The sequence below is a fragment of the Clavelina lepadiformis genome, chromosome 5 (genome assembly GCF_947623445.1).
Source record: "Clavelina lepadiformis chromosome 5, kaClaLepa1.1, whole genome shotgun sequence".
NCBI lineage: Eukaryota > Metazoa > Chordata > Ascidiacea > Aplousobranchia > Clavelinidae > Clavelina > Clavelina lepadiformis.
Window position 1 is genome coordinate 15,059,390 of NC_135244.1, and position 23,264 is coordinate 15,082,653.

The 23,264-nt window shown below is 35.4% G+C and overlaps 3 protein-coding genes across 3 annotated transcripts; all 3 read right to left on the reverse strand.

Moving 5' to 3' along the window:
- Nucleotides 1-6,668: 6,668 nt before the first annotated feature.
- LOC143460272 (uncharacterized) lies at nt 6,669-9,508 on the reverse strand. The gene is made up of 4 exons (XM_076957719.1): nt 9,263-9,508; nt 9,062-9,143; nt 7,831-8,078; nt 6,669-6,910 (listed from the first exon to the last, which is right to left on the reverse strand). Exons 1-4 carry the CDS (start codon nt 9,452-9,454, stop codon nt 6,698-6,700), a joined length of 735 nt encoding a protein of 244 aa, XP_076813834.1. The 5' UTR covers nt 9,455-9,508; the 3' UTR covers nt 6,669-6,697.
- A 3,380-nt stretch (nt 9,509-12,888) lies between these two features.
- LOC143460275 (uncharacterized) lies at nt 12,889-14,097 on the reverse strand. Its single transcript, XM_076957723.1, has 3 exons — nt 13,921-14,097; nt 13,441-13,688; nt 12,889-13,282 (listed from the first exon to the last, which is right to left on the reverse strand). Exons 1-3 carry the CDS (start codon nt 14,015-14,017, stop codon nt 13,082-13,084), a joined length of 546 nt encoding a protein of 181 aa, XP_076813838.1. The 5' UTR covers nt 14,018-14,097; the 3' UTR covers nt 12,889-13,081.
- Nucleotides 14,098-16,486: 2,389 nt separating this feature from the next.
- On the reverse strand, nt 16,487-23,086 carry LOC143460271 (uncharacterized). The gene is made up of 10 exons (XM_076957718.1): nt 22,926-23,086; nt 22,518-22,725; nt 19,677-19,829; nt 19,517-19,571; nt 18,844-18,926; nt 17,869-17,913; nt 17,558-17,744; nt 17,177-17,413; nt 17,035-17,103; nt 16,487-16,838 (listed from the first exon to the last, which is right to left on the reverse strand). The coding sequence occupies exons 1-10, from the start codon at nt 22,949-22,951 to the stop codon at nt 16,684-16,686; spliced, it is 1,218 nt and encodes a 405-aa protein (XP_076813833.1). The 5' UTR covers nt 22,952-23,086; the 3' UTR covers nt 16,487-16,683.
- Nucleotides 23,087-23,264: the final 178 nt, after the last annotated feature.

Here is a 23,264-nt window from a genome sequence, read left to right on the forward strand (position 1 = left end):
GCTTCGCGAGCACAATGACCAAAATTCAAACTTAGTGCAGATGTTAAAACCTTTCAGAAGATATAGCTCAGATGTGGCATTCTGGTTAAAAAAATTACTAAAGATATCATGGACGAGCACAAAAACAACTGATATAAATCATTTATTGCAATGTAAAAAAATTTCGTATAACAAATTTATACTTCAAATGGTGGTCCATCAAAGTTTGAAATGAGGTGTAGCCTGGTGTGGTATATGATTTAAAACAGGTTTTCTCAACCGAGGGCCATTAGAAGATGCCGCACTGGTGAGCCATAGTGTAGTAGTACTAGTAGGGAAAGACGAGGCAAAGCGGGGCACAAGTTTCTAACGTTTTTTATACTTACCATATTTAAATTTGCGGCGCAAAGGCTATTGCACATGCAGTAGTGAAGTAAAAAATGTTTTGCAATCAATGTTTTTTATTGATGAGCAGGGGGCCACGAACCATAAAAGGTTGAGAACTACTAGTTTAAAACAAGTTTCAAGACAACTCCCTTAGATTTAGACATTTAATGGCGAAATGTAAACAACAAAATTTATAACGAGCAAAATTACATATTAAATTGAAAAATAAAACACTAATAATTCAGAATGGCATCCCAAGCAGATCCACTAAACTCGAATGCTAGCCTATTTGTAAGAAAGTGCTGGCAGACCAGCAGTAAAACTCAAGGAAGTGGCCATTTCAGTATAGTCCTTAATCATAAGTAGGTGACGTAGCCCTTTGCAAAGGTGTTAAAGATAGACGGTGAAGTTAGGAGAGTGAAAATGAGCAATTCAATAAGTTAACTCTAGCTATTAAGGGTTTAATTGGAGTAAAATTTACATTAGAATATAAATTTAGACCTATAGCATAGATTAATATGTTAGGCTGTAACTTAGGTTAAAAAGATTACAAGAAACAGTGAAAAATGGCTTTAAATTCTCTGACTTTTACCCAGCTGCAAAGTTTGGCTTGCACTGAAAACGTGCGACAACGGTGCTCCCGATCTAAAGTTTCCTGTTTTAGGGGGAGAAATCCCCCACCCAACAAAATGAAATAATAGCCATTAGGCTACATGCGCAATTAATTTTATTGGAACTTATTTCTAGTTAATTTCTTAGTGTACAAAAACCCAAAAAACTTCCTTGTTACCATTTGGCGTGATTTGTAAATGACGAATCATGTGCTTTGACGTCATGTTCCGCACGTGATTGACGTGAAGCGGATCACTAGAGACTCAATTTTAATTAAATTTGATATTTTTCTAGCTGCCAAGCCGTGCTTACTTTTTCGTATGCCGTTTGTTCATAAACTAATAACTTTTGATAATCGTCACAAAACGATTGCTGCTGGCAGCAAATAACAAATCTAAGCTTTGGCGCTTTTTCCCGTTCGTTATTTGAAAAGAAGCATATTTTTTGGTGGCTGTACACAATATCCCTCATCCGTTTACGTACGAAAAACGGATTCGCATATTTATGTACGTAAATGTACAATTTGCTTGTGCTCTGACAAAATTTAGCGACACTCTGCCGTTACCCACGATCAATGGCGACAAATTCACGATAGGCCAACGATATTCACAAAATTAACTTAAAGAAAAGCACAAACGGCAAAAATGGTGTTCTGACAAATTTGGTCAATAAATGTAGCTATAAGCAAAATTAATTTGTGGTCAAGGAGAGATGTAGATTTTTGTTGTTTGCGGAAATTTTAGTTGACTTCAATCGAGTCACAAAAAGTCAAATTATTTCAAGTTGTTATAGAATCGGTTCTTATATTTGTGAAGTAAAAACAACCTTGGAACACAATTTAAATGTGCAAAAGCATCAAAAGTGGACAAAATTGAATGTTAGGCTTTGCTTTATAATTACTTTACGAGTATTTAAAACGCCGTTTAGCCTTGATATATAGCGAAAAGTAAATCCTAAATATAACCTTTTTGGTGACTCGGTAGGCTATGTATTAACCTTATTTTCACTAGGTGTGGCTTCTCCTGCACACAGTCACAGCAAAACGTGGCGTACAGTTGTATTGTTTGCTGTAGAAACTTGAAATTCGGTGACTTTTCCTAAAAAATGTTCAGCTATCTGTCCATGTTTGTTTTATAAATATGGATTTTGTAATTTTTGAAATATTGTCATATTTTCATAATTTTGCTCCCTCCCCGCATTGAAGCGTATGGTTTTCGTTTACTCATTTACGCACCACTAACTCGACTAACTATTCTCTTGCGTTCTCTTTTCGCGGTCAGCTGGCTTTCCGCACAGCGGGGGCGCGGCGTAACAAGAAAGCCTCCATTGTTCTGGCTGCAATTCCTAACAACAAAAAAATTGGAATGTGTGAAAAAAAATTAATTCAAAGTTACGAATGTTCGTGACCATGTTGTTTATTGTAGTTTCGCTGTAGTGGTTTTACCACTGTAATTTTCGCTCAGTACAGTAACAATTAACGGAAAAATTTTGTTAATTTGTGTATTTTTTTGTTTAAAAAAATTCCGCCTTTTGGATTAGCTGGCTTTGCTAAGTATTAACCTTTAATCGTCAAGACAGAGCACCACCGCAGTTAGCATCTTGCACGTTTTTTAATTAGATAATTTCATACAAGCCAATAAAAGACAGTGTAAAGTACCAGCATGAAGCCTAGCCTGCAGAAGCTTATATTGTCGGCTCGATGGAGGAGTAATTCACGCTCTTAGTATGCATTAATGCGTCTTATGTTATATATCCAATGATGCTACCTACTAAGTGTAATGCCTATAGTTACCGGTTTCGGGATTACTTATTCAGTTACTTATTCGCAGTTCAAATGGTTTACCCGTAAAATTACTTGCTATTTATTATAACAACGACGATATAAAAATAAAATCATAAAAATTAAGGTAAATTCAAATAAATTTATGCCAGTTTAATTAAAATCATTTAAATTTTAAAATCATGCTGATTTAAAAATTTTTTTTTTAAATTGAAACCAATTTTAGAAAAATTAATTTATATGAAACCAGAAAGCCTATACATAAGCTAGCCCAGGGTTTCTCAACCGGGGGCCATGGAGGCGTTCTACGGGAGGGGGGCACGAGCAAATGTTTCACTAATGAGCTTTAGTGTAGTAGTAAGTTAGTAGTAGGGGAAGACAAGGCAAAGCGAGACACAAGTTTCTTACATTTTTGTGCCTGTGCCTGCTGTGCAAAATTAGCGGCATGAAGGCTACTTCTGCACACGCAGTAGTGAAGAAATAAGTGTTTTGCAATCAACAATCTAAATTTTTTGTTGATGAGCAGGGGGCACGGATTTCGAGGTTCACTGTAAGGGGTCACGAACCATGAGAGGTTGAGAACCATTGGGCTAGCCTATAATGTTCGCAATAGTTAAAATATATTCAAAAAATGTTGGTTGGGAAGTAAAACTCTAGCATCTAGTACGGAATTTAACTAAAATGCTTAAATGGATAAATTCATATCCATAGTATTTCAAATACTCCAATTATAGGCTATATTCCTATGTTATTTTAATTCATAAAACTGGGCAATGATTTCTCATCACTCGAGCCCCCAGCTTTTTTCTGTAAGTATATCCAGCCTGATTTTTTGTGATATTTTAAGCATGTGCTAAGCGTAATAACCAGCAACCATGTTTATTCACACGCGCACAGCTTAATATAATTTAGGTATATAATACAGTATATAGTCTTTTTCCGTTTATGCAATGGCACATAGACTAGGGTCAATCGGCCCTATTGCGGCCACGGCGCTTTTGCGGCCGGTAAATTTTTTTCTGAAATTACCGAAAAATTTTACAACGAAAAATAATTTTTTTTAAATTAGCCTCATCTAATATTCCTAACAAACAACTCCAGCAAATTTCAGGAAGTTACTCCAAGTAAAACGTTTGTTATTACCCTTAGAACGTGACTACCTCAAACAGAGACCAGAACGATATGAAAAACAGCCAAAATTTTTTTTTCACTCTGCAAACTAAACTGCTGTTTCTCCCGCAAATGTTGCTCTTTTTTCATTCTTTTTTCGCACACGAGTAGCTGTATCCTTCTTCTGTGTATGTACAAAATTTTAGGTGTCTATGTGTATTTTTTCAATGTTTTTTTTTTTATTTTTCTGTGTTTCATCACAATTACAAAACAACCCCCTAAATGCGGACAGCATAACGTGGTCATTCTAGTTTATCAAATGCTTTGTTTGCACGTGATTATTTGCTTACTTTGGTCTACTTGCGCAATATGGAGTTACCAAGTAAGAAACCAAGGAACTCTTACGATCAAGTAATGCTAAATGCAGCTCTTTCAGCTATTTGCTAAAGTGGAAAAGAGGTCCGGTTGAACCGTCATGGGTAGCTTGTGATTTCTGGGACCATACCAAATGCACCAACCTCAATATCGAGGTTAATGAAATTGAAAACGTGCAGTGGTATTGTGATATGTTTGTGTGAAAATGGTGCTGATAAAATTTTTCGGTTCTTTTTTCATTAGCATCGACTCTCAAGTGGTATTTTCTTGAATTGTTTCTTGTCGCATGAAATAAACAAATACATTATCAGAAAACATGTTGTACCATAAAGTTTTAACATGTAGGCTACACGAGTATAAGCTTGCCGCCTTATTCCTTTGGAATTTTTCTTGTACTCGATGCAGGCTAAGCGTAATGACTCACTTTTTATTTTGCATTACACTGTAAACGTACGATAATCGTTACGGTTAAGTTACGCTTATACTTATAGGATATGTGAGGTATACTAAAAACGTTTAAAACTTGACCGGTCCATTATACAAACGCAAAAGTAAAAACGAATCGTAGTGGTTGCGCATCGTTTTACACCAACCAAGTTACCTGAATATTCTTCTCCCTTATTCTTACAATATTTATACATACATCTATTTATTATGCAGTTATTCGATGAATCAATGAATAAAAAAAATTTATTTTGCATTGCTTGTAACTCCAATGTTCTTCTTCAGTCTTGCACACAACAAACGGCAATAGTGTAAAAGGCTAAATTCTTCATAAAAATACGTCCGCAAAAGCAGGGAAATGCGGACGCATTTATGGAGATGTGTGGCCGCATTTGCAAGGAGTGTCCGCAATTACCCGGAAAAAGTAGTCTTGGAAGAAATCGTTTTGCTCCGTTTTTGCATCAACAGAAAATAATATAAAATTATAGTAAAAAAGTAGATTAAATTCTGCACAATATGGTGAATAAATTTTTTCGCTAGCCCCAGGCAAACGTATTTAACATGAGATTTAAATCGCAAAGAAAAAATGTGGCCGCAATACCGTCGATAGACCCTATATCTAGGCTATCTGCCAATTATTTTTACATCATTTCGTTTTTTACGCTAACACATCCTTACTTTCTTTGTGCGTTTGATATTTTGCGTATATTAATTATAGATTAGGTCATAGACACCTTAAACACCTCTATTTAAGGTGTCTATGGATTAGGTACATTTGTAGCGGCCTGGGTGGTATTTTTTAATACCATCATTTCTTGCAAAAGTGTTATCTACTTATTGATTGAAGTTTATGAATTTGTTTTTTGGCAAACACTTCAACTGTCGTTTGATATTTGGAAACTTGCTCTTAATAACTTCGTGTGAACACTGCTTCTATTATGTTCCCAAGTTGTTTTTCAGCATCTGTGCTAATAAGAAGTCTTTATTGGAAATGCCCGCTTCTTAACTTTAACACTGATTAATTATTTAACTATATCTCAATGTGTCAACTTTAGCTATATGTATTTCACATTGTCAAAATATTGTTTCGCCCGTTGCACATGCTACGACTCACAGCTTTTTTCATGTCGAACATTTTAACTCCCATCGCTCTCACGTTATATTAGCTCGCACTTCTACCAGCGAGCGGACTTAGTCGAGTCTGAACTGAACGAACTGTCTGAACTAGTCATGGTGATTGCAACTCATGTGTTAGACATCTTATAAGAATTAGTATTACTTATGTTCTTGGTTATTTGTAATATTGAGAAAGTGTACAGCACCTACAAAAATAAATTTCTTTTAAGCTATTTCTGTTGTAATGTTAAAACCTTTCGGCTGACAAAAGGTTAGGTTAAAGTATTCTAATCGCACGCAAAAATAAAGTCAGATAATTTAACAGATAAATTAAATTAAGTGAACGCACCCTCATAAATTAAGATAAGTGAAAGTGTTCTTCACATTAAACCAAACTTGAGCCTTAAAAATGCAGGCTGCTAAGCATAACCCAGCTTCTATATATCTCCTAACTTTATATAATTGTAAGAAATATGTCAACCCTGTGTAAGTTCCAATGAACATAGGCTACATATTTTTTTTGTGTTTTTTTATTTTTTTTTATTGTATTGGAACTGTTAACGGAGCAAGCATCGTTAATACTTTGCCCAGATTCACGTTTTAGATAAGTAACTGAATAAGTTACCATAGAACCGGTTACTAATTTTAGGCCTGTTGGTACTTGACTGGGGTTGAACATGAAACCATCCCCTACATTGTCTGCCTAATGATCGTTTGTATAGCCTATATGGAATATTAAGATGATGCACTGCTCACTATATTGTTCATATATGATGATGTTGTGTATGTTTGTTAATGTTAGGTTATACGGAGTTGTTTGTACTTCATCACAATTAGACTAAGCAGAAACGTGGCAAAACATTGCTCTATAAGCATATTTATGTATTGGTAAGACTAAATGTTTTCATCAAGCGAAAACTCGCATATTGCGAAAATATCGCCCGCATAACCTCTGTCGATATTGAACATTCCAACTTGGTGCGCGGGCGCTTCTGGTTTTATTGGAAGATAAATGCCCATGCGGTTGTTGTTGACATGTTGAGAAGGATAGCTTGGAAACCAGCTGGCATAGCCGCGTCTTCCATTGCGCAATTGGACTTGGTTATCCTAAGGAAAGTTAAATGGTTAACATTTTCCAATACAAAGATGGATGTTTTTTGCATTATACTATTAATTTTGAAATATTCTAGTTATCTAGTTGCTGGTTCGTTCAATGTAGTAAAGGCAGCAATGGCGGAATCTTTCTGGGATGGGCTCACTGACATAGTTATTTGAGAGGTTGGTTCCAAATGGCCTCTGCCCATGGAAACAGCCAGAATTACACAGTATTTTGCGCTTTTACGGCTTTAAAACCGCTTCAAAACACCTCGAAATGAAAGGTTTTGTTAAATTTGTAACGCAGAGCTGGACAACCGCTCTTCTGAAAAGAGCGTAGTTTCTGCTCTCGCTAATCAATGAAAAAAGACTCGTGGTTTCACTCTTCTATGAACAAAAGAGTGAGTTCTTTTTGCCGCTCACGTTTAGTTTTTCCCATTTTGTGGGTTCACAGCTTTCATTGTGCAAAACAAAGAGCGACGAGCAAATAACCCTCAAAAAGGAGCGCATTCGTGCTCACCTCTTTTTGTTAGTGGGCTACAGTAGTTACTAGGCTTAGTTTAAGACGTGCGTATTCCAATATAGTGGCGAGCGGAAGTGCGACATCATTAGTAATGTATGAATATAGTGTACTAATTTAGCTTTAATTTGTGATTCAAAACTACCAGGATCATGTGGTTTTCTGCATGTCTATCAAATTTTAAACGTTTGGTTTTTAGAAGTATATTGGCCAGGCCCTTCCAGTAAAAACGTTGGGGGCATGTAGGCCCACCCGGTCCCCATGTTTGTATAAGTCAACCTATTTGAGTATAGGTTACCCATTTTTAACGTCTCCTTTATACTTCACATTTTATTACAGCATGTACATAGGCTACAGTAGCATCAGGCATGCCTTGCAGTGCAATGCAAAAATAAAGGTGAAAAATAAAAACCTGATATGTGGAGCTCAACCAAATCCGCATGAAATCTCTTTCTTTGTTGTCTATGTCAATGCTAAACATTCTCTTGGTGTAGGTCACAACAGCATTATAGGAATCTTCAGTTGGAAGTTGCGCAAGAACACCTCCATGAAATATGCACATTCGCTCAGCTTCGTCGTAAGATAGTTTTACACCAACTCGACGGGGAAGTTTATAACAAATTCTGTCCACAATTACTCCTCCAGAACATTTCAGTTGATCTAAAATGATCAAAAGTCAGTTTCAATGCTACATCAAATGTTAGCACCGGACTATAGAAGAAACATTTTCCTAAAAACGCTTTTATCATGACGAAGACATGTAGGCCTAAGCAAAGCGTTTATGAAAAATAAACTCTAGTTTGCATGGGTTTCTTACTTACGATATTTATAGTTACAACAACTTCATCATGTCGCGCTTGTATTTACCGAATGCCAAGTTCAAAAACTTTGGAATTTTGTATAATTGACATAAAAATATGTATCTCGGAGCTAAACGATTTGTGCTTTTTGCGCTGTTATAACTCGTGTGATTTTGGTAGCATGGGTTTATCTAGGCAAATGGCAATAGTTCTATTTGAAAGATTAAGCACACTTTGTAAAATTTGAAACAAATTAGATGACCTATTTTAATAGTATCCCGTTTCAAGTATAGCTTGCTGTTTGAAGAAGACGCTAGTTTCTCCAAAATTAAACTAACAAAATAAGGTTTCTTGTATTTCAATTATTTTATCGATTGCCGTAAAATATCTTACATCTCTGCACAACTGATGACGTTGCGTGGGACAAGGAAAAGGATTTTTTCTTTTGTGGTGTTATAATTAAACACATAGCAAAAGCTTATTTCCAATTCGAACGTTTATGAAGTTGAGATAATCTTGTTTTTTAGCTTGTTACTGAAAGTAATGGAGTAAAAATTTCAAAGTGATGATCTGATGTAATTGTGTTTGATATCTAATCGGATTAACTATATGACCTTGGACAGAAAAACTACAGTATATTCGAACAGTCAACAAAAAATCAAGTGATTTAGAGTTTGCCACGAATAGCGTCCGTTAACAAATAAGTTGAGTAACAAAAGGCCCAACTCGATCAAATAGGTATAGTTTTGAACTTTGAGAAAATCAAGCATATACTGAACAATAATAGCGCCAAGGCTGCAGCAATAAACGTATAAAGACTATAAACATTCTTGTTATACAAACCTTTAATATTTTGTAATTCCTGCTGAAGTTGCTCATTAATCATTCCGACAATTCCTGGTGGACCCATTGGACCTGGTGGGCCCTAAAATATTCTCAAATATCACTAAGATCATGTGTTTGGTTTAATTTTGAAGTCACTATTATCCAAACTTAAGTACCGATAACAATGAACAAAAAAACCTATATTATGCAGTTACACACTTGAAATCCTCTTGGACCTCGCTTGCCAGCTTTTATAACATCATTGCAATCACCTTTTGGAAGCTCGTCAGCACTCTCGCTTTCAGAAGACTCAAACACATTTTCAACGTGCTTGCAAATGAGATGTTGACTGCTTGCATGTGCACAATGTGTCAACAAAATATAACCACAGAAAAACGTGAATGCATTCATTATTATTAGTGTTTGTTATTATGACTTAAAAAATCTAGTTATAATGTTGGTATGTTAAATAATAATAGATTAGTTTTGCAGAAAAACATAAATAGGCAATAGGCTATACCTGATTTTTTAAACTGTTATTAGATCGCATTTTTTACTACATATAAACTCGGCTTAGTGAACAAACTGTTTAAGGCGTCGAAGCTAATGAGAAAAGTATTTAGGCTTTTTTAAATGATTATATAGATCACTGCGCTAGATACAGCTAACCAAATGGCAGCAGAGTTATTATCTGCCTCTTAACATTGTAACAAATCATTGTGGTGGTAAACAGCGTACTACTCTGAATCCTCGGACTTGAAAACTTCCAACACCTGCACAGATTTCAGCTTTATTCTTGTCAGGTCCATTGTACTATATACAATAAGTTTCTGTCGGTCGTTTGACAAGCTCTATGCGTGAAAAATTCGAATTCACTCTAAATTGCGAAACTTTACTTGTTACAGGAATGTAAATACTGCATGTGAGTGTAGTTAGGCATTAATGATTATTTGAGTTTATACCTGAGTTAAGCCTGACCTTTATAATTTTCCTAAATTTTTAAGATAGTACAGTATATATTTTCAGTTCTCATAACTGTAGCAAACAGCACATAGGCCTCACATCGTTTTGCTCTACCTGCGCAAATAGACATGACATACGGTCTTTTTATTTACCCTAAAGCAATACTTCTTGAATTGGTATACTTCTCATGCTTGACTCTTTTTGAAAATGCGTTGGTAAAGTTAAGTTCGACACGATTCAAATTTTTTTTCGGAAATGTATGACATAGCAACGGGCCACATTAAATTATTTTTCAGTATTCTTTATGAAATTATAGGTCACCAAAACAAGAACGAGAAAAAAACATGACCAAGTTTGGTTTGAAGGATAGGAAACGAGACTTTTTGCGACGGCCCTTGTATTAGTTTGACGTCATTTGCAATCAACCTTGACGCAGATCTGACAAGCTATTGCATGATTTTCGCTTTTCGCATGATTTTCGAAAAGAAAAACAAGCGTACTAGCTTGATAACGCATATGTTATATTTCTGCACTTACAACTAAAAAATGTTTTCAAGCCGTGTAGCCTAGTTTGAACTTGATTCTGTTCAGCTAAACAATACGTCATTGTAACACGCAGTCATGTCCATTATTTAGCACAACTACTGACTTCTAAAGCGCAAACATTCGGCTGCTCTTTTGCAATTCGCGACGTGAACAAGTTTGCTTTATATAATCAAAAGTTGTCTTTATCTGTGTTTTTCAACTTTTCTAATTTCTGTTTTCTTGGTGAAACGTGAAGAGCGGTAAGCGCTTCGATATCGTCTAAGGTCATTTGCCAACACTTACATAGCGCAGAAACAAATGTTTCGATGACAACATTATCAGCGTATCTCAACCCAAAAACGTTCCAAAGACAGATAAGACATCAAGCACCTTATACTTATATGCGCATGAAGTGGATGTTTCAGAATGGATGAGATTTATATAAGTTCCCTGTACGCATCCACTAAAATATATTATAAAAACGTTACTAGAAAAACGCTCCTCAGCACATCGTTAAAACAAAAGCGCAACATTTTTACAAACATGACTAAATTTGGGGTTAGGTGCATCAAAAGTACAAAACAACTGTGTTTGTGAGTAAGTTTGACGTTTTTTCACGTCAATCGCATCCTCTCTGACAAAATAAATTCCATCAACAACAACGTTATGACGCAGACTGGTGACAAACTATAATTTCTATATGATGTGAGTTTTACTGTAGATTTTAAGAACTTAACTAAGTTGTTTATTTTCCTGCTGTTGTCTTTTCCTAACTTCGTAATCATGCAGATTCAGATGACAGAAAATGGGCTACTGAATTCTAGTCGTTGAACGGGTTGTTACAATCAGTAAATAAATATGCTGTACCTATACTTTAAATAAATTTTCATTTAAACGTCAAAAACACGGATTTACCAAATTGCGTATTGCGAATCAAATTGTTGTTTTTGGGTCTGCGTCCGACATTCTATCATCACAACTATGAGTTCCAACCAAATTTCCATCCATGCACTGTACAAGTAAATATGAGAGTACCCATTTCTAGTCGCTTTTAAGCAATTTTGCAAGCATAAAAAGCAAAATGTTTTGCGCTTTGCACATTTTGGAAAGGGTGAACGAGTAGGGGCGTTTCAGAGCTAGCTTTCAAACATTTTGCCCTTCTCTTCAATGCAATTCGAAATATAAACTTACGCCACTGCCTGTTAACCTGATTGTCACAAGCACGGTGGGCGATATTCTCCGAGAAATAAATTTTACATCTATCACTCAAGATTTGACGATTCGATGAGCAAAAAAAGGATTTTTTGCCGAGAACTTAGAGCCAGGGAAGTCAAAGTTTATTTTGTTTTCATGTAATCACAATATCTACCTGGAGCAGTGACGGTATACACTTAGCATTAGCAATAGCCAATAGGTTTAATCTCTTTATTTATAGTCAAGTGTGGCACTAGAGTCCGTTTATTGCCTCTTATATTTCGAGCCTTCAGTTGCAAGGTTATACGAATGTCTTCAATTCTTATGGAACTATTATTTTAGTTTTTGCCCAACATGGTTTTGCTCTACCTGCGCAAATACAAAAGACGTACGGTCTTTTTATTTACCCTAAAGCAATACTTCTTGAATTGGTATACTTCTCATGCTTGACTCTTTTTGAAAATGCGTTGGTAAAGTTAAGTTTGACACGATTCAAATTTTTTTTTGCGGAAATGTATGACAAGGCAACAGGCCACATTACATTATTTTTCAGTATTCCTTATGAAATTATAGGTCACTAAAACAAGAACGAAAAAAAACATGACCAAGTTTGGTTTGAAGGATTGGAAACGAGAATTTTTGCGACGGCCCTTGTATTAGTTTGACGTCATTCGCAATCAACCTTGACGCAGATCGGACAAGCTATTGCATGATTTTCGCTTTTCACACGTGAAGCAGCATCAGGCCATCAGACATAAAACAACAAGTTCTTTGTGCACCTGGACAGCTTATTCAGCAGGTGTACAGCTGTACTGTTTAATGAATTTCTAAATTTCTTCCATAAGCCGCTATTATGACAAATACATAACTTGAATACAGTCCTCAGCGTATTTTAACCAATGAAAACCTTATAATTATAACCAGTAACATACATATAGAACATCCACCGTTATAATTGTTACTGCAGTAATAGGGGAGCGAATTGCTAGAAAAATGTTAATCTTGTTGTCCTTGCAGTTATATTAGTGCAGAAGGCGTCATTTCAAATAAGAAGTGTAATATTTGGGTACGGGCCATAACTATATAAAGCGTGCAGTAACAAAACTTTGCTTCTGGTGATACAAAAAGGTCAAACCGTTATACCCATAAGCGCATGTGCTAAGACACTTGACTATTATAATTTGTGCAAATTAAAATCAACATACCCCGATTTTACAGTAGTTTTTCATGCACTGTAGTCATGTTTAAAATTAAAAAACAAAAACATGTAACAAAGATTGTTAAAATCACTAAGATTGAAATGTATCAAGAATTTTATCTTGTCAAGTTATCAAAAAATGTGATGATAAAATTGAATTAAGCGTTTAGAGAAAATTGACAAAGGGGGATAGCTGTGTGACTGGGATTGATATTGAACATGCCAATATTCCTCAAAAGGTGTGATGGTAAAATTGGAACTTCCATGGCCATTTGTACGTGACCACTTGTCGAACGTGGATATCCTGGATACCAAGCAACAAATCCTCGTTTACCGTTTCGCATCATTACAACTCCGTTCTAAAAAATAAAGTCGACCACGTGTAACACAAGGATGAATTTACAAACAATCAGACAGCATTTAAAGAAAACTCCGTCAATGCTCCTACACAGTGTATAAACTTTACAAAAAAAAATATGTACGAATACGGAGACGTTAGCTTCAGTCTGCTGCTTACATCATTTTCTGAACCCAACCAACATTGAACATATGTTCGTTCGGGATTGTCTAAGTCGATCATCCACGCTTTCTTGATGTAGTCAAACAAAATGCTGTAGGTCCCTCCATCGGGAATTTCTGCAAGTTGACCACCGTGAAATGAACAGAGCGATTCAGCTTCGCTATATCCTGTTCTTTTTCCGGCCCGGTAAAGAAGCCGGTAACATGTTTCACCGACAATGATCCCATCAAAGCATTCTAAGCCATCTGTACATACAGTATATACAAAAACGATACTTTATGTTTACTGACGCAAAAAAAAGCATTTCTCTTGTAGACATGCCCATTACTGTAATACAAACTATCCATAAAAAAGACTGTAGTAGTAAACCCATACTGTAGTAGTAAACCCATACTGTAGTAGTAAACCCATACTGTAGTAGTAAAATATTATATAATAAAAAAATACATTGGAAAAAATTTTGAATGAAAAACTTACTATTCTCATCTTGGCATCTTTTCCACTTGTCACCATCAACGTGAACAAAAACAGTTATTAAAAGCAGTGTAAGAACATTAGTGTTCAAATGGATCATTTTGTTTTGTAAAGTGTTACAAGTGTTACAACACACATACAGGATTACTGAAAAGAAAAACAAGCGTACTAGCTTGATAACGCATATGTTATATTTCTGCACTTACAACTAAAAAATGTTTTCAAGCCGTGTAGCCTAGTAGCCTAGTTTGAACTTGATTCTGTTCAGCTAAACAATACGTCATTGTAACACAGTCATGTCCATTATTTAGCACAACTACTGACTTCTAAAGCGCAAACATTCGGCTGCTCTTTTACAATTCGCGACGTGAACAAGTTTGCTTTATATAAGCAAAAGTTGTCTTTATCTGTGTTTTTCAACTTTTCTAATTTCTGTTTTCGTGGTGAAACGTGAAGAGCGGTAAGCGCTTCGATATCGTCTAAGGTCATTTGCCAACACTTACATAGCGCAGAAACAAATGTTTACAAACGATAATCGCACGTGGTGATTGCTTTCTCTTCCATGCCAAAAACTAAATTATAATGCAATGCAGATTAACTTTACGATGATATATGACGTGCGTTATCTTGTTGTATACGGGCAGAACTGGCGAAACAATAAACGTCACCTTGCTGATTACACTTGGCAAAGCTAATCTGCTACACGGCCTTTCAAAGCGGAATCGGTTGGTAGCAAAATACATTACAAATAATCCTTCTATTTTTATCCCCATTATTGGTATGGTACCGTCGATGACAACATTATCAGCGTATCTCAACCTAAAAACGTTCCAAAGACAGATAAGACATCAAGCACCTTATACTTATATGCGCATGAAGTGGATGTTTCAGAATGGATGAGATTTATATAAGTTCCCTGTACGCATCCACTAAAATATATTATAAAAACGTTACTAGAAAAACTCTCCTCAGCACATCGTTAAAACAAAAGCGCAACATTTTTACAAACATGACTAAATTTGGGGTTAGGTGCATCAAAAGTACAAAACAACTGTGTTTGTGAGTAAGTTTGACGTTTTTTCACGTCAATCAATCGCCATGCGAAATCGTCCGGCCCGAGACATATTAATTAGTTATCACAAGAATACGGCCCGCCGTGTCTTATTGAGTTTCAAACTGTAGTGTTAGCATTTAGCAATTATAGTATTAATGAAAAATCCGGCCCGCCAAAGAGTTGTACGCTCGACATTTGGCCCGTGACTAGCAAAAGGTTGCCGACCCCTGATTTAAGGGTAAGATATTCGCGTTTCAGAAAAGCTGTCCCGGCAGTTACGGCCCGCCAGTATATTTTATTTTATCAAATTGGCCCGCGGCTCAAAAAGGTTGCCGACCCCTGATGTACTGTATGAGTTCCATCCATGTACTGTACAAGTAAATATGAGAGTACCATTTCTAGTCGCTTTTAAGCAATTTTGCAAGCATAAAAAGCAAAATTTTTTTGAACTTTGCGCACTTTGGGAGAGGTGAACGAGTGGGTGGGTTGCATGACTTAAACTCGACGATGATTCATCACTGCTCAAGGCCTGGTTACAGATTGTTACGAGCTTGTCTTTGAGCGATTTTCCATAATATTCATAAAATGATTAATCAATAAATATTTACCTAGCTATAGAAAAACAGCGAAATGGCTTCTCGTATTTTTCTCCTAAAAGAAAGAAATGAGCATATAGGTAAATATCCAAACAATTTTTGAACGGTGCGTGACCAACACGATGTGCCTATGATTAACACATTTGGTACCCTTGCGGTATGGTGGCTCAGTTTCCTTATTGATAACCACTGTATCGCACCCACGGCTATTAGCGTCAATTTGTGGGTGGTAACTCTTTTTAAATGCTTTAGAGTTGTAAAATTCTTGTAAAGCTAATCATGATTTATTCTCAGAATTTCAAATTTATTAAGTGAGTATTTATGCAAATTTTATGTTGGTCCATTCCAAGGGAACCGATATTCTAAGTTTTTGCGTTGTATGAACATCTGTCAATGATTTTACAAAGAAAACTACTCCGACTATCAGTAACGCAACTAGTTAATTTTACAAACGGATAATATAACTACGATTTGACAAAGAAATCCCCAGAAAAACAAGCAAAAAAGTTTCTCGTCCAACGACGTGCACACAATTGGGCATTAAACAAGATTCCTTCGCCTCGCTCAGACACAGGTCTCTATGAAAGCAGACAATCGCGGAATTAAGTGTTTTGGATTGTAGTTCACCTATTTTCGTTACGGTACGGAGCCGATGCATGTTTCAATGGTTGTTTTACTTTGATTTTAAAAACTGCGGTTTCTTTGGTTATACTACGTCCCTCATCATTTCATAGAAGTAAAATCAGATAAGGCTACAGTAGTTTACTAAAAACGAAAGTGTTTATGACCCACAAGACCGTCCTGCAGAAAACTGTTCATTTTTTCGAACCTCAAAGCAACTGTGTGAAATGGTGTAACCGTTAGTACAGCAACAGTGTTACCCACAACCAAAACGTGTCAAAGTAAATCAGCCAGATAATTACATTCTTATAAAACCATTTTAATTTTGTTATCACTATCGATATGTTACAGTACACAAATGAAGCAGTTTACAAAGAAATTCAAGAAAAGAGGCAGTTTATTTAGAAACGCATTAAAAGGATGATTACAAACGGAATGATTTCGAGCTTCCGTTTAGGCGTTCAATATGACAAGGATGCTGCTTGATGAATTCCTTTATCTTCTGTAAGGATGATATCCTGTATTGCCACCTCCTTGCTTTGGAGGTCCATATCCACCGCTACCACCACCAGCACTGCCGCCGCCCATTGGGTTCTGGCCCTGATTTCCATACTGATTGCTCATAGCGCCAGGCCCCATGTTATTGTAGTCTGCAAAATGATTTTGTTTAAATTACCATTGTCTCCGCGACTATTCTGAAACCTTTATTATTTCGTGAGTAGTTATCAACTTATTGTTAATCAGATTACAAACAGTGGCAAAAGTTTCGTTAAAACATTTAAGCGTTATAAATTATGTAATAAAATTGTTAAAATAACTGGAAAGATTGAACGTAACAGTAGATACCTCCAGAGCCTTTAGTAGGTCCGTATGAAGATTGATTCTGTTGATAGTTGCCGATATTCCCCATATCACCTGTAATGAAAGGAATAAGTTATACTTCATGAAACAATGTAAATAAACAAAATTCAAGCTATAAACTATAAACCTCCACTGTTGGAGTTGTTCTGCTGCATGTTGCTTTGAGGTGGGGGCTGCTGCTGCTGTTGGGGCGGCATCAAGCCACCACCCATCATTCCATAGTTTCCTGACATGTTGCCATATCCCTGCCCCATCTGTTGTTGTGGAGGTTGCTGTTGTTGTTGCATGTTGCCGTAGCCTTGTTGAGGCTGCTGTTGCATGTTACCGTAACCTTGAGGCGCCTGCATGTTGCCATAGCCATAACCTGAAGATATAAAGTAAGCAAAAATGATACAACAATCTATTTCTGCTCTTATCCTGTCATTTCTTATTCAAAAATTATTTGAAAAAAACACCTAATCAACAATAATAAAGTAAAAAATTTAAGTACTGGAAATGAACATCTTACCATAGGCCTGGTTGTTGTATTGTTGTGGGTATGCTGTTGGGAAGTTTTGGTTACCATATCCATAACCCATCTGTGGACCCATCCAGTTATTTTGTCCAGCATTCATGCCTTGCTGTTGGTAACCCATGTTCCCCCCTTGCATTGGTCCTTGGTTTCCATAACCCATGTTATAATTTTGATTTTGGTTCTGTGAACAAGCAAATATTTTTTTATGGACATAATGTTCATAGGACAGCGCACATGTCACATGACAATTTTCAAGATGACTATCATCAATATAAACAAAAAGTAATTGTAGTTTGATCTATTACCGCTTTGTCCATTTTCTCTCTAGACTCTGCTTTCTTTGCTTCAACCTAAAATTTAAAATAAACATTTAACAAAAAAATGTCTAAGTGATAAATGAAAATTTAAAGCTACAGGTGTATAATATAATTGTTACAAATTTATGAATTAATAAAGATATAAATGTACTTACAGTACTGCAGTAATGTTATAGGTATAGCATAGCACAATCCATTAAAGATAGTACATTGATAAATGGTATGTAAATGTAAGAGTATAATGATATGAAATGTAGAGATATTGCGGTATTTTAAAAGATATTTATCGCATAGAAATATATTTTAGTATGGTTATGTATTATTTACTATGACGTTATAGTTCAAACTTTATACAAGTAGAGCTTAGGTTTTAATTTAAGTAAACTTTTCCTTAGTTTAGCTTTAGCACTACACTTACTACTATTAACAATCATGAGTACTTATGAAACAAAAGAAATTCTGGCAAAGATCTATGGCACTAGCATTACATTATTGTCATGAAGCAAGTTCAAACATTTAGGTGGATAGTTACAGTTAGGTTAGAGCAACTTATTTATATTTCTAGACTACTAAATGCCTATTGTTATTTGATATAGCAATATTTTAGGGGAAAACATTTTCATGGCTACTCCTATATAATTGTTGTATATGTTACATAAAATTATAATGCATTAATATCAAATAAAACAAACGATAGTTTATATAATGCTTAAACGACGGCAATGGCAAAAATACTGTTGAAGTGCCTACAAAGCTCAACATTATTTTGTTTCCTACAACGCATGAGATCTGTGTAAAAATGATGTGTAACGTGAAGATCTGAACAAAAGCCCAGAAACTGTACAGGAGTTTTGGACTTAAAAAGGATGTGTATTAGCATTATGCTTGTTTGTGATTATGTGCATATTCATTAGGAGAAACATGAAAGGAAGTAAGAAGATTAAAAACATGAAGAAACCGAACTCTTTTGTCTTTGATGACATGATAATGTTTGGCACACGCTTGATCTACTGATGATTCATCCTCAAATGTCACGAAACCAAATCCTGAGCAAAATTAATTACTTAACAAACAGATCACCTTCATTAAACGACTCCCTCATGGAGCCATCCAGGAAAGTTACAACAACAGATAACTAGATTATAATGTTAGTTGTCATATTTTCCACAACAGTTCTGAATTCAAATACATTATCTGTATTCTGTATATTATAAACCGAAATTGAATTATGCATTGAACATAACTACTCAATATTGCAGTATCATATTACAACATCATAGGAATAACTGTAAAATGAACAATTGCTTGTATTTTAAAACTAAACAATTAAAAATAAAAAGAAGTCAATACTGTAGTTATATCATTTTTAAGTAATATAAGTACCCAAAAAGCATGCGCATAAAAAATGCAGTAAGGATGGGTGTTTCAATGCAAATTTGCAAAATCAAAACAAAATGTCATCATCATAGATTACAATGTATATACTTTTAAACTTTAGTATGAAAAGTTTAAAATAAATATTCAACAATAAATTTTTCTGCAAAGCAAAGGCAATATGTAAAACACCCAGCACCCACCCTTGATAAATTCATAAAATCTACACCAACAAAATATAACATTGCCTAAAGTAAGTTACCTTTGTGTGGTCTTGTTGGATCTTGCTTATTCACGACAAAGACAACTTCCACAACCTAAAAAACAAGATTATTTTCAAAATTTAGAACCTCTGCAATACAGACAAGAAATAGACTCTTTTATACAGATCACCAACTAAACACAACAAAAACCCAACTCACCGTCCCATATCTTTGAAAATAACCTTTCACATCATTCTCAGATGCCTCCATCGAAATGCCACCAATAAAAATCTTATGACCTTTTGTATACTGAGTTGCTGTTTGCTTCTTTTGTTGTTGAATATGACGGGGTGTACATGGCTTGGGATCAACCTAATACAAGCAAAGAATTAATGCAAACATTGCCAAAAAAGTGACAAATATACCATAGACCAGGGGTGGCCAAACTGCGGCTCTCGAGCCGCATGCGGCTCTTTGAGCCTTTGATTGCGGCTCTTTAATGAATTTGCGTTGATGAATTAGACATGCATTTTCCCGGTCTAGACGAGTTGTTTGATTAGATTATGAAACAATGCGTTCTATCACACGTAGTAACAATGGACTCATTGTTAGTAATAATCAAATTACACTCCAAAAAGTACGTTATTGTACAGAAGTGTGCTAACTTATACACTGTAGTTACGTAAACTGTCAGATTGAAGCTGTACGTCAGGGCTGACCTAGTTTTAAGTCTTGGTTACGGTTATAATAATAATTGCAAAAAGAGTTGGTGAAGCCCAGTTGGAGACTCATAGTCATAGTATCACCACGCAACACTAATGTTAATCAATAGCTACACTTTTTTGTGAGTGAATAAATTCGTGTTTTTTATTGTGTTTTTGTTGTGGCTCTTTTAAAACTGGAATATGTTATATGCGGCTCGAGCATGAAGCAGGTCTGGCCACCCCTGCCATAGACCAACTACTTAATCAAGTTGTTCAATTGTGTTTACATAGTTAAAAGTCAATGCACAAAATTAAGGCCAAATCCTTTTTGAACATTTGTGCATAATTTATCAAAAAATTTCATATACTGGTTTCAGCATCATACTGTATATCATTTGCAAGCACTGCCTTCTACCTAAAAATCAAGTCGCAGAAAGTTGGCTTATGCACCAATTATCTGGCGTGTATATTAATATACATAAAATTTACGCTATAACTTATATCATAAAGATTACATTAGCATAAGAATGCAAATTTTGGTATTAGATTTATTGGTGTATTTATTCGGTGCACAGAAAGCAAACTTTCTCTGTATGTTGCATGGAAAAGTTGCTTCGAAAACAAATAATATAAACCAGCAATTCCGTGTACATAGCCTCGACTGAAAGTATGGCAGTTTTAAACAGGAAATTGTGCGTGCAAAGACTCAAATTCTGACATTATGGCATGCTTCGTAGCCTCAATTATTTGTTTATTTATGTATTATAACTTGGCGTGAAGATAAAAAAGTTTGGTGTGCATGTTGATGGATCTTTTACATGCAGCTGCCATATTTCCCCTATGGCATATCCTTCATACAACTATACAAGGTATGAAACGCAGCCTGCAGAGCATATTGAAAATATCTGCTTAATAAACTTAGGGTCGGGTAGCCAGTTTATAAAAAAACATGCTATGCTGCTGATTCAAACCTAAATATAACAAGTTACACTCAATGTACAACAACAAAATTTGTACCATCCCATGCAGAATTTTATCTTACATAGCATACTTTTAAACTACACCATTTAGTCTTAACTTTTTTGCAGTAGACTAAGTTTTTCTTTGAATGGAACAAGTCTACGCAATTTCCGTCAGTGTACGAAAACAAAATTTTTCTGTTTCATTCCAGTTTTGCTGTTTTTTGATTGGATGATTTTTTAACACAGACATCAGATGTTTTCAATACTAAATTTTTGATTAATAAATCCAACCTTTTTCTGCGAAATTTTTCTTCAAGCACCACCTGAAAATTTCAGGTCAAGTTAAACAAATTATTTCAGTCATGCAGTGAAGACAATCTCTCTGATACGTTGCATCCGCGAAAACGAGTGGTATGCCAGGAAGTTGCACAGGTCTGTTACTTTAAACCGGCTAAACACCATAACGGCATCTAGTCTAAGTTTGATTGGAAATAATTACGAATCGATAGAAGGTGGAAGCTGACTAGTCAAGCATGCTTTCTTTGCCTATTTTCTTACTGAGAATGAAGATGTATTTTCCATGGAAAAGATCGTCACATGCTTCAATTATTTCTCAATGCACAGGTAATTACAATAGGGAGGTAAATGCGCTTGTTAAATGTTTTATTTAATATATTCAATTTACATCAGTATAAATATATTTTTAAACATATCCAAAACCTTGGCTTACTTCTATATAGAAATCGAGTAATGTAATTTTCTATCGATAACAATGCATTTTACTTTAGTAGGCTTAGATCTTTTTCATAAATGAATTAATGTGCAAGTGTGCGAAAAAAGGACTACATAGAGTTTGTTGTTGCTTGTATCTTTCGTGAGATACAGTAGAATCTGCTTAATATGACGACGGATAATATGACCAACCGCTTTATGTGACCATTTTATTGTGGTCCCGAATTTAGCCATATAAAACTCTGTTTACTATGACCAGTGTTTGGATATTACGACCACTTTTTCAGATTTTTCTATCAATTTTTCATGTCAATTATGCAACTTGAAAGTGACAATTGTGCCACTTGTCTTCCCAATTCACCTACTGACGTTTATTTTAATGTTACAGCTTAACGTCAATGAAATAAATGATGAATTTGACATATTGTGTCATTTTATGCCTAACTGTATTGATCCTGGTGTGGTTAAACAGTACTGCAGCAGTTTCGGTTATTGTGACCTTTTGGATATTATGACCAAAATGGTCTGGTGTCAAGGTGGTCCTAATAAACGGAGTCTACTGTATTACAGTTGGACATAGAAATTGAAACTGGGTACTTTCGTAGACTGGCTACTCGAACCTATAGTTTATAGGTTAAACAATAAGATTATATTTAGCTTACCGGTTTGCTATCAATAGTGTGTGGTTTGTTGTTCAAGACAGTTGTGACACAAGATGGATCAGAATATGTTACAAAACCAAAACCTCTTGAAAAACCAGTTTCTTTATCTTTCATCAAAACGCAATCTTTCACTTCACCGAAGGATTCAAAATATGAACGCAAAGTTTCTTCAGTTGTTTGACGATGCAGTCCTCCAACAAACAATTTTCTGAGTTCAGAAATAGCTATTAGTACTGTACTTTCAAACAAAACATATTTCAATTCAGAACAAGTTAACGAAAAATTATAACTTATTGACTGAGCAAGGATATGGCAGCTGCCAAAGATTTTTCAATTCGACCATATCAATCTGTCGATGGTATTTTATCCAGATGCAGCAATATTTGTTTGAAAAATACAACAAATTACCCAGCTTCGTCTTTATCAGATGCCATGATGCTTGGTTCTGTTCAAAAAATTCTCCCTGTCGTTTTGGTTCAGAAAGTTTAAACGTAACGCTTGATTCCACTATAGACAACTACGGACGTAGAAGTAGAGCACCAGCCAGAGCAAGCAAAGCCTAAAAGAATCGATTTACAAGAATCAAAATGGCCGTTTACGTTTTTGGCTGTGGAATTGTGTCACGTGATGTTAGCATAGACATCGTAAAAATTACACTATTAGGAAATGACTGCTAAATGCCAACTGCCTGCATCAGTTAAATATAAGCAGAAGTGATGTATGTTATCAAAGCACTTTTAATTACTT